The following is an 11,527-nucleotide window of genomic DNA, read 5'->3' on the forward strand; positions in this document are numbered from 1 at the left end:
GGCTTCCTGACTCCATTAATATATAGTAAAACGTTTAGAATACAAGGCAGGAATCTCAGCATCCCCAGTTAGATAGCATGGGATGCTATTCTTCTGACCTCCCAAAATCTATTCAGGCCTGACTCTTTATTCTATGGAGTATAACATGCGAGTGACAGACAGTACTCACTATCCCCAGCTTTATATAATCTTCCACTCTGCGGATTATATGACATTCCCTATTTCTTATGTGCCACTTGGATACCTATAAACCCACTAATCCTCCCATCTATAGGTACTTAAATCCTATATCATGTCTTTGCTTGCGCCTAGAGCACAGCCTGTCATAGACTTTCATGCTCCTTAGCTTTGACAGCGTCCTCCTTATATCTTGCATAGCCCTATGTTGCACTGTCGACGCTGCGGCGACTAAGCATCCCACAATAACAGGTATAAAAGCCCCTTCTTCTCTTGTTTGTTGACATTTTTCTTTTCTTTCTGTTCATCTCCTTTTGCCTTCACCACCTTGCCTCTAAGTACCTCCTGTCCTTTATCAGATCAGAAAGTGGTATCAAGTTTGTTGTCAAGGCTGCCACCTAGGATCTTCGAAGTCAATTGACAAGCCTGTTGCTTCCTTCTCTGCCTGCCTTAGTTGCTGCATTTTACCCCAATCCTTCTGTTCAGTCTCTTTGAGATATCTTTGCCCCGTCACCAACAAGGGCTTTTCGAAGTTGAGCTTCTGTATCAAGTCAAGACAATATCGTCAGGGTATATGTTGATTGCCAAAAATGGCTTCCTGCGTGGTCAAGGAGTATGGCTCTCAGCTTTCAACAGGTTCGTCTGATAATTCAGTCCAAGAGAATGTTGATACCACCGCAAACGGCAAGGATGAATATCAGCCTGCAGAGGCTAGTAGCGTTGTTGCAACGACCGCGTCGGTGGCCTCGCACCAGGATGCCCAGCAGATGTCGGAGCAAAGTGTCACCATTGCCGAAGTTGTCGAGCCCGAGGACGCACCAGCAGATCCCACAGTCGACGCACAAGTCTCTGGAAGCGAGAGCTCGCCAACTCCCGTTGAAAATTTTTCTTTGGCGCGCACTTCTCTCGCCTGTTTTTTCGGTCCTACACCTCACTCCACACAAAAACAAAAATTCCAACCCCCTTCTCGTCTCTCTTCTTCCAGCCCCTTATCAACTTGCAGTCTTCCAGTTGCTCCACCCCCTTCACCAGCATCAGTTTGTGGCCGTCAATACGCTGCTGCAGCAGAATCTCCTTATCCTCAGCTATCTGTTCTACCAAATCCTCCATCCTTTCTGCCCCAAATGTATCCTGGAAGCCAGTTTCAGGGGCAATACCCCAATGGCAACGCCAACAGCAACAGTGTGTCTCGTGGGATGCCTCCGGCTATGGCAGCAATGCCTAGTACGGCTCCAGGTAATGTCCAGTATCCTCAGCAAGGTAACTTTCAAAGATCCATCCGTCCTGTTCCGCCCCTGAAATTCCGTCGTTATCTTCGGCCTACATGGAGAATTGCCTATGCTTTCCACCCCCAAGTACCTATTGCTTCTGCTCCTGGGCCTTTTACTTCTGCCTGTTCCTCTTCTGTGCCAGCCCCTGTTTCTAAAGCACCTCCCATGCCTATCGCGCCTGTTTCTTCCCCTGTTAAGCCAAAGAAAAGCGAGTACAAAGGCCCACTCATCGTTTCTTCATATCCAGTGAGACCTCCAAGTCAGAATCAATCATCTCAGCAGCCGTTTCAACATTCTGCTCAGCAATCAGCTCAGCAACATGTTCCACAACATGTTCATTACCCTGTTCATCGTTCAGCTCAGCATACAGCCCAGCAGCATGGCCAACATTCTGCTCATTGGCTCGTTCATCAGGCTGCTCAGCAGCAGAGACCATCCCACTCCCAGGTTGTTATGAACAATCCGGGTCACGCATATGGTATCTACAATAATATGACCACAAACGGCCACAATCCGAGGAACAATAACAATGTTGCTGTTGCTCACTATCATAATCCTCAATACCCACAAGCCCCAGTTCCAGGGCCATACCATAGTTCATTCCCAGGAAATGGACTCTCAAACGCCCATGGCTTTCATAACATGAACAACAATACCCCTACAGCCTTACCTCAGGCTGCTCGGCCTTCTCCAATTGAAGATCCGTTTGAGACTGGCACAGGTCCTCAACCAGTCCCAGCTGGTGCTGTATTAAAGATCAGCAACGTAAGTCTTACTCGCGTTTCTGCCGTAATTCATTGAATATCATTACACCTAATTTGCTTTGCTACATCTCCATTTTTGATTGATACCCCTATTATCAACACATTTGGTTTGACCACCAACTTTTTTTTTTTTTTTTTAAGTTTCTCATATTCAATAGACATTCTATTGATCCGAGCTAATTCATCTAAAGATTCCCTACAACCTTTTGGCCCGCGAAGTTACGCATTTTCTTGGTCGTCGAGCCAAGTTACTTCCAGAAAGCAGAGGCACTTCGATCCATGTTATCATGGAACGATCCACTGCTAAGACTATGGACTGCTATGTCGAATTACTTACACAAACTGATGCAGAGGAGGCTCTCTCATGGGTTAATCGTAACTTGCCTGCTCACTCTCCACGTCTTGGTGACCGGCATGTTCATGTTGAAATGTCTTCTCAAGACGCATTGCTTCGTGAGATATTCCCCCGTGCAAAGTGTGTCCTTTGGAAGAATGGAATCCCAGAAATCCAGCCAAACACAGATAGGTACTCCACTGGTTTCCAAGGTTTTTTGACCAATGAAGAGCTGTTTTGCATGGTTCATTTTGCTGAAGCACCGAAGAGAGTAAGTCTTTACAGGAGTACTGCTGTGTGTGGGCTTCTGCTAATCACCGCTGTAGGCTCCGTTCGCCGAGAAGTGCCCGCAGCGTCCCTATGAGTTTGTGATCAGCACCCTTGACAAAGTATGTACTTTACTTCATTTCGTTAAAGCCTTGCGCTAACCAGCTCCTTTTTGCCTAGTTCCCCTGGGATTCAAAGTCGCTCTACACTGTTGAGCACCGCAATGTTTTGTTTGATGCTACCAGACGCCAACTGCAAGCATTGCTCCAGCAGGTTAATGCTAGACGAGTCATCCAACTAGATGAGCGTCTGTTAAGGGATCTCCTTAACGCAGGACTCCGATGTTCGACGTTCAATGAACGTCAGAAATATCTTCTCCGGGTGGCAGCCGGACAAGCACTGGGGCCCGTCCCCAGAACAGTGGTGTTCTGGCCCTTTGATGCCCTTACGCGCAGGGCTAATGCGCGAGAGGAGAGTGTGGAGGTAACTATGACTTCTTCTCGAAACTACTCAATAATAAATGCTGACTTTTTGTCCTTAGGAGTATGCCCGGTTAATCCGGGCAGCAGTCCTACGCCGAGTCCCCAACCTTGGGGAGCTCAACAACTCGTGGGACGCCATTCAACATGGCAACTCGCCCTTCGGGCCACTCATGTTGGAGTGGCGGGGCGAGGGAGCGCGGCGGAGCCTGCAAGCCGCCATAAACACTGAGATCGGGGTGATGAAGGCCCTGGTCTCAGAGGGGCTTGCGGCTGTCAACACCGCCGCTTGATTTCCTTTGTTTTTTCCTTTGTTTTTCCTTTGTCTATGCGTTGCTATCAGTTGGCTAGTAAGCAGTTAAATCCCTTTGGGACGCGCTGACTTGCTGGCATTATTGTATATTTCATTTGTTCAAGAATTGCATTGCTGCCAGTTGGCTAGCAGTCAGAAAATCCCGTCTGGGATGACTCCGACTTGCTGGCATTATTGTACACCTTTCCTTTGTCTCTTGCGTTGCTCCCAGTTGGCTAGCCGGCAGTCAATCCGGCAAGGAATGGCTAGCGGCTGGCATTATTGTAATTATGTATTTTTATCTGTTAGAGTAGCCGGTCCAGGCGAATCGATGTTGGATTTTTGTACCCCAGTTGATTGTTCCTAGCACCTCATCTACTAAGACTGGGGGTAAGACCTCTTCGTCTTTATTATATGCAAGACATCCTTGATACTAATTTTCCATCCAAATATTACTTTGCAAGAGGTGCACATCGATTATAAGCATCATTTTTCTGCCAACATCAGAATGACTGATGTGGTAAAAGAGAGAGAGAGAGAGAGAAGGGGTTGGCTATTGATTATATGTCTTATATGTCTAGAGTATTAACTCCAAATATCATATCATCATCTGTCACTGAAGCCAAATTTTCTGGCTTTCGTGCTTCTTTCGCAGCTTTGCCCCTTTCCAGCCCTTCCGCTCTCTTTCTTGCTCTCCTAGCTATTGGGTCCTCCCATTGCAGGTTAGGGTTACCAAGCGCTTGCCCTCCACCTACATGCAAGAGTTTCACCCTAAATCTTTCCATGCGCTCTGTGTTAACTGCAAACCGTTCATTCGAAATTTGAACAAGCAACTGCAAATACTCTTCGGTTACGAAACTACGGGCTATGGCTTCAGGTGAACCATCGTTTTCAATATAGCCTATGATTGACTCAAGTCCTAGGCCGGAAGATCGTACAGCGACAATAGGACATGCTTCCGGGTCCTCGAGGCATCGAAGGCCCTGGAGTCCACTTTCTCTGAAGCCTGCATTACTGGCAGCAGCAAGGACAGGCTGGGCATGGCTCAGAGATGCAGCCATTATATGGAGAATCTGCACCCAAAGTCAGTATGTTGAAAAGACGGAAATTTGATATTTATGGAGAGAAACGAAACACGTAATCAAATAATAACTCGGTGGAATATCAGATGCATACCATAGGCTCGAATTTGAATTTGACCAGTTGTATTTCGCCGTTTCCACTTGGGTTTATTGCGGTCCTCGATGGCTTCAGTCCAAATAGTTCATGCAGACTCTTGTCCGTTTTCTCTTCATCGAATATCAGGGGGTCATGGGAGACAAATTGCCATGTTCCGCTGCCTTTTCCCCCCTTAGGAACGAATTTATTCACATATTCTGTCCTTATATGCTTATCATGACCGGGTTTATCTTCTGAAGAGGTGTTTTCACGGCCGTCAAGGGCCCTCTCAGTGCCGGGGGCAGTGATATCAGCCTGGACCTTGCCTCCCTTTCCTCGTTCGACGAACACACTGATGCGCCCAGCGCAGCTGCTCGTCGTCACAAGGCCCGGCAGCCGGTTGATGTCCCGTATAAGAGGTATAATTGCAACATCCACCGAGCCCTTGGGGGATAAATCTGTATAGTCTTCTTCAGGGACAGACAGGTCCCTTAGTATCTTCTCCTTTTTAGAGGTGAAACTAGAAGGTATGGAGGCCATCCCCGTACAGCTTTCTCTTTAAATGTGAGCCAGACAGAGATAGTCTTTTTATCCTTTTCAACGGCCCGCTTGTTTGTCTTTTCCCTAATATCACCCGTCTAGCATGCAGCTTCTGGATGCTCCCCTTGCCTCCGGTTAGCTAACTAACTAGGTAGCGCTTAACTAAAGGGCACGATTCCGCCGTGAAGAATTTTTCTCAGCCCTATAGTTAACTAGGGCAAGCTTCAGCAAGAATAATAACGTGTATGCGCGAGCTTTAATATGCGCCAAATCCTCCTCCGTTAATGGTTAGAGGGAGACGATATATTATTGACCGCTTGGGGATGGCTGTGGAAGAGAAATGCTCCGTTCGGGTTCACGACCTCGGTAACTTAGTTAAGTTATCTTTCTAGCCCGTCGAGGCGCGACTAAACTTTAGTTAACTAACTAGCAACGACTCCAGGTACAGGCCTCGATAGCCCGCAAAGTGAGCATAGAAGCTATGCCATTGAGCGTCATTGACGTCTACAATTAATTACATGAGGATTTCTCATCGTTGAGCCTCCAAAGGCCGGGTGTCATGCCAGGACGATAACCACTTCATCAACAACCAACTACCACTACCCGCTCACCAGCCATGCCTCGCCGTTCACTTCGAAATTCAGCGCCTACAGGGCAGCAAGCCAAACGGCAGCCTGATACGTCGACCTCCAGACAGAATACAGGTACAAAACGACGCAGAACTACCTCCAAAGAGCTTCCGTCTAAGCCTAGAAGCTCCAAGCGTACCTCATCTACCGCAATAAGGAGCAAATACTTTGAACAAAACGCCTCGGAGCCCGATTTAAGTGACAGTGACTTGACTCCATTGGCATCAGAGTGCTCGGATCGAGCCTTGCTGGAAAAGGACAACGAGACAGAGGATTCATATTTCCCGGGTGGAGAAACTTCTACATGTGTAGGCGCTGAGGAGTCTGCGGAAGATAACGAAGACGAGGACGAGACTTTTGATAAGAAGAAAAGAGGAAACAAAAAGAAACCAGCAGCAGTGCAGGTGAAGAAAAGAAAAAGTGGTGTGAAGGATCCCGTTGCTGAATCCCGAAAAAATAGCAAGGGAAACGAGCTCTGGAGAGAAGGTGTCAGGACTGGCCTGGAACCAGGAAAAGAAGTGTTTATCAAACTTCCGACTCCCAGAGACGATGGAGGGATACCCTATGAGGATGGCACCATACATCCAAATACCGTCCTCTTCCTTGCAGATCTTAAGGAAAACAATGACCGTGAGTGGTTGAAAAGTGAGTCCATGATCATCATTGGAGGCATACAATACGGGATTGAATGCTTACATAGACTAATTGTATTTCTATGTATATGCTGATGCATGGATTGTAAAGATCATGATGTTGATTATAGAAAATCCAAGAAGGACTGGGATTCATTCGTTGAAGCACTGAATGAGAAGCTAGCTGAGAAAGACGAGACAATCCCTGAGTTGCCAGCAAAAGACTTGGTAAGCATATACCATAAAGAACCAATATGCTCCTGAATATATGCTGATCACAGTACATCTGCCTAGGTCTTTAGGATATATAGAGACGTTAGGTTTAGCCATGACCAAACACCCTACAAGGTAAGAGTTCCATGCTTTAAGTCGGAAGTAGGAGAGCTTTGGTCGAAAGATTATCATTCTCCCTATATTTGATTACGCGGTTTGCTAACTATACCGAAGCCACATTTCTCAGCGGCATGGTAAGTTCACTATTATCCTGCCATATATTATATTACCTCCCTTATGAACAACCCTTGCAGGTCCCGTACTGGACGGAAAGGCCCATACGCAGCATACTACCTCCACCTAGAACCTGGCAAGTGTTTCATAGGTGAGTGAATCTCTGAGTTACCCAGAATTCACCACAGCCTAATTCACATTGAATACCTGGCTCGGCCACCGGCATTATCTGTTCCCATCCCTGTGACCAGTTCATATCCCAGCGATAATTGCTCAGAAAACGCGTGAGCATAGGATAACGATAGACGGATGGTACAGAGGCTAATCGAATGTACAATCACAGGGTCCGGTTTATGGATGCCAGAAGCTAGCAAACTCGCTCTTATTCGCCAGAATATTGATCAGAATTCGCAACGGCTCAAGGATATCTTGATGCATCCAGACGTCAGGGGCGAGATCCTCGGGGGTGTTCCTAATGATGAAAAGAAAGTTATTAAGGCCTTTGTCAATCAAAATAAAGAGAGTGCACTCAAAACTAGACCAAAGGTAGGTAAATGTTGCTCTCGTCTGCTGAGCAACATCTTTCGTCCTGGGCTCAGTCACCTGCAACCTATATGAATCACCGCTGCCACTCCAAAGTGTTGTCTTTCCAAAGGCCCTTTCATTTGCCTATCTCAAGAACAAGGAGAGAAGTCTCATAGTTTTATATGCTCGGAGATATCAGTCGAAGGTCTCATCGAGGTATGCGTGAGGGAGTGAGTAAGGGAGGTAGATGCCTGCCAACCTATCTGCAACCACCGCTCGAGTCAGTCAACTTGGCCACCAAACGAGCACAAACCACTGGACGTACCTTTCCAACCCTCGTCTATGGCCTAGCTCCCCGTAGACTCAACCCTGACGAGGCCAACTCCAGCTCATAGTAAGTTGTTTTGCTACCAGACCAACCTAGAGCTGTTACCTTCCGCTGAGTTCCGGGACAAGTCGGCGATGCGACTCCAACTCGATTATGCTTACTTCCTCATCGAGATGGAAGTCACTCAGCCAGCCCATCGTCCAGCAAGGATGGCAAATCCACTCCAGCGAAAGGCCTATATCAATTCGCTCAGGCCTGACGGGTGTTTTCAAGCCTTCCAGCTCATCTTCCTGGCGGGGATGCCACCAGGGTTTTGGGCTTTGAAGGCCGTTACGGGCGGACCAGGCGAGGCCCTTGATTTGCACTGACTGCGCTTTTCTCCCATTCTCAGTTGCCACGGTGGATGGAAGCCGCTCCCCCATTTCGAACCTTCTCTCTCGCTTTTGCAGCCACTTGGGTTCCGCTTTCTGGGACTTTGGGTCAGAGATAGTGTTCGATCCAGGTTTCAAAGAGGGCCTAACTAAATTGAACCCTCCCTTTTCTTTCTCCTTTTCTTACAACGGCTTCCATACCACACCCCTCCCACTCCAATTTTTTACCGTTGATATATACTTAGTTACATGATGGCTAACTCTATTACCTGATAGGGCTACGACGCGGACAATGAGAATATTGAGCTTCTCCGCCTTCGAAGCTTCACGTTGAGCAAGAAACTTGCTGACCAGGATCTCCGTGGACCAGAAGCCATGGGCCGAGTGGCTCATATCGTTGGGATCATGGTTCAATTTGTAAGTAGAAATCAGTCTTTCCGGCAGCATGTGCAGCAGAGTTGTCTCCTTGCACATCCTGTCCGTTTTGCACCCCTCCCTCCCTCCCTCCCTCCCTCCCTCCTTCCCTCCCTCCCTCCTTCTCGGACGGCCTCTCCCATCCCGCAGAGCCAATAATGCCAACTCCAGAGTCAAAGCCAAAGCCAAAGTCAAAGCAATAGTCAGATTCAAGCCAGATTCATATTCAGAGCCGGGGCCGGAGCCAGAGCCCCATCCCTTCTCCATCCCCCATTCCCTTTCCCAGGCCATCCCATCCCTACCATCCCTCACTCCGAACTGACGCCAGACTCATAAACGACTCAACGGCGGCTTTCCCACGGCTTCCCTCGTCTATATTTCCAGGGTCCCAAAGCCTTCATCTGTCCCACATGATCCACACACACTGTAACCTCTCATTCGCGCCTTAACTGTCGCATGCAGGTATGATATGCATGCACAATGTGCTGAATTCGGGCAGAGGCACCCAACTCACGTAAAACGAGCAGTGGAGTGAGTCGGGCATCGAACCCTCTTGTCCCCCTCCATCCCTCTCCTTCAATCCCTACCCTTTCATGCTCTGCCCTCGTCCTCCTGGTTCCTCCTCACTCCGTCTCCTAGTCAATCTCTCTGGCCTCTGTCTTTCCTTTGGATTTTGGTCTATGTTCTCCACCCCCTTGCTATTCAATCCCTGCCAGCCACAAAACCATGAGAGAGGAAAAGGATTTACCGTGTCCTAGCGAAGAGTACGGAAGTCAATCTCGCTTAGCGACCAGGCTGTCTGTTAGCTCAGCATATCAGCAGAGCAATAGCAACATGGGATAGTAGGCAAAAGGGAAAGAATATGATGGGGCAAAGGACCATCTTGTTGAACACGGCCATGCGTCTCAATGTGTTCAATAAAGATTCGCTGGGGGAGCAGGCTGTCCTGGTCGTTTCGTGCCTCTGCTTGGCCAATGCAAAATAGATATTTTCCATATATCTATCACGCTGTCCAGGGATAAAAAATAAGGTTTATCCGTGATTTTATGTTACTGACATGTTTCATTCCGACAGGTCACATACCTGAACAGCATTGTCATGCCGGATCCCGAGGATGAAGACGGGGATGAATCTGGGGATGTGTAGGATGAAGACGATGGATGAAGGGGGAGGAAGACGATCCTGTGCATGTATGTTATGCACGCTCGAGCCTGGTCATTTTTCAAATCAAGGAAAGAGATCAATCAGGCTTGTCGATGAAATATACATTGGTTGTCTATTTTGTCTCTGGTTTATATATAGGCATAGTATATGCATGCACGGTTACCCGATTGGTACTTGCATTCCATGGAAACAAGGAGTTAAGGTATGTAGATGTTTATGGGATGGGGACTGCGGGGGAAGGTGCACTGGATTAGATTGAATCAAAAGAGAGTCACCGTCAAACATGGTGAAGAACCATGGCTTCCTGGCCTTGCTAGGCAGACGGACTATAGAACTCTGAACTATAGACCACGACCACTGTCTTGTTTCTGTGCGGGGAGAGTGAGAGAACGAGAAAGCTCATGACTATCTCAAGCAGTTGAAGCAAGCAGGACAAGCAGGAGTTGGGTACGTACTCCGTATCAACCCAAGGCTTGGGGGCGAAAAGGAAAACCGAAAAAAAGGACCACTCGGGGGTAAGCGTATGAATGTGTGTGCGTCCGTCTGTCTTCGAGGGACACGAACAACGCAGTCCTGCATCTCGAGCATACTTTTATGCAAAGGAGAAAAGGAAAAAGAAGGCGATTAGGTGTCAGTAGGCGTTTGAAAACAACTTGTTGCGTCGAAGATCCGTACAACAGGCATATAAACCTGGCTTCTACCGGGTATGTACATGTAGTTATGTATGCCGCTCCGTTCTTGCAGTTAAACCTTTGGAACGAACAGGTAGGTTGCTGTGAAGTAAGAGACGTGGTGATATCCCTGAGGTTCTGATATACCATGCACACTGTAGTTGTCTCCTGCTTGAAGCTGACTGTTCACTGTGCATGTGCGGAGTAGAAGGCGGGAAGAGAGATACGACGTCCGCAGTCCAGATGGTGGATGACTATTTTTGCTGCATGAGTAATGTAGGATAGATATGAAAGGCTGGCCCGCCAATCCCATCCGTCGGCCATTACTTTTCCACGGGATGCTCCGCGGCCCTCCCGCTACTGCATTGCTCGGTCAATGAGTTGTATGTAAGTTGGTGCAGCAACAACAAGGACCGGGCCAGCGATGATGGGGTGTTTGCTTTGCTGTGCAACAGGAGGGTGTGCTGACGGCTATCAAGCAACTCCCGCAGCCTCGAAGTTGTCTGTCCTATTCCAGCAGTCAGTGAGAGAATCCAGCACTCCCCAGCCATCCCTGCACCATCACCATTCATTCAACCATCACCCTCACCACTTTAAATCTATGCCGCGACCTGATATATGAGGCCGCTCATGCTGCCAAACCGCCCAACTTCTGGCCCTCCCATCCTTCTCCGTCGCCGCTTTGCGGTGATTGGCCACAGCCAAACCACATGACCAGAGACGTATGCGGGCCTAGCGGGAAGACAGGGATGGGCCTGCAAGCACCGAAAGCAAAAAGAAGACGCTAAGGGGCCCGGATGGACGAGTTAAAGACGAGAGAAGCCATTCAGGACGAGCAAGAGGCAAGGGGGTTGGGCGGCCACAGAGACAGACGAGAGGGAAGGGCAAACGTCTGGTGTAACAAGCCTGCGACTAGTTGTTTGGCCATGGTCCTTTCTTTTCTTTTTCTCCGTCCCCCATTCTCCCTCGCCGTCTCTTTTCTTTGCTTCCCGCCGTCTTCTGCTTCTCTCGTGGCTCGCACTATTGGGTGCCATCCCAGATCAATCGTCCATCAATAATAGGAA

At 48.3% G+C, this 11,527-nt stretch overlaps 4 protein-coding genes across 4 annotated transcripts; 2 read left to right on the plus strand and 2 right to left on the minus strand.

Annotated features, from left to right (window-relative positions):
• Positions 1 to 767: 767 nt before the first annotated feature.
• Positions 768 to 3,585, plus strand: TRV_05809 (uncharacterized protein; the record flags this gene model as incomplete). The annotated part of the gene is made up of 4 exons (XM_003025797.1): positions 768 to 2,213; positions 2,404 to 2,817; positions 2,994 to 3,296; positions 3,355 to 3,585. 4 exons carry the CDS (start codon positions 768 to 770, stop codon positions 3,583 to 3,585), a joined length of 2,394 nt encoding a protein of 797 aa, XP_003025843.1.
• Positions 3,586 to 4,153: 568 nt separating this feature from the next.
• On the minus strand, positions 4,154 to 5,282 carry TRV_05810 (DUF207 domain protein; the record flags this gene model as incomplete). Its single annotated transcript, XM_003025798.1, has 2 exons — positions 4,154 to 4,657; positions 4,761 to 5,282. 2 exons carry the CDS (start codon positions 5,280 to 5,282, stop codon positions 4,154 to 4,156), a joined length of 1,026 nt encoding a protein of 341 aa, XP_003025844.1.
• A 616-nt stretch (positions 5,283 to 5,898) lies between these two features.
• TRV_05811 (uncharacterized protein) lies at positions 5,899 to 6,807 on the plus strand (the record flags this gene model as incomplete). The annotated part of the gene is made up of 2 exons (XM_003025799.1): positions 5,899 to 6,556; positions 6,656 to 6,807. 2 exons carry the CDS (start codon positions 5,899 to 5,901, stop codon positions 6,805 to 6,807), a joined length of 810 nt encoding a protein of 269 aa, XP_003025845.1.
• A 534-nt stretch (positions 6,808 to 7,341) lies between these two features.
• Positions 7,342 to 8,919, minus strand: TRV_05812 (uncharacterized protein; the record flags this gene model as incomplete). The annotated part of the gene is made up of 4 exons (XM_003025800.1): positions 7,342 to 7,659; positions 7,829 to 7,855; positions 8,005 to 8,396; positions 8,484 to 8,919. The coding sequence occupies 4 exons, from the start codon at positions 8,917 to 8,919 to the stop codon at positions 7,342 to 7,344; spliced, it is 1,173 nt and encodes a 390-aa protein (XP_003025846.1).
• Positions 8,920 to 11,527: the final 2,608 nt, after the last annotated feature.

The sequence above is a fragment of the Trichophyton verrucosum genome, assembly GCF_000151505.1.
Source record: "Trichophyton verrucosum HKI 0517 chromosome Unknown contig00649_1.f1.exp, whole genome shotgun sequence".
NCBI classification, from domain to species: Eukaryota; Fungi; Ascomycota; class Eurotiomycetes; order Onygenales; family Arthrodermataceae; genus Trichophyton; species Trichophyton verrucosum.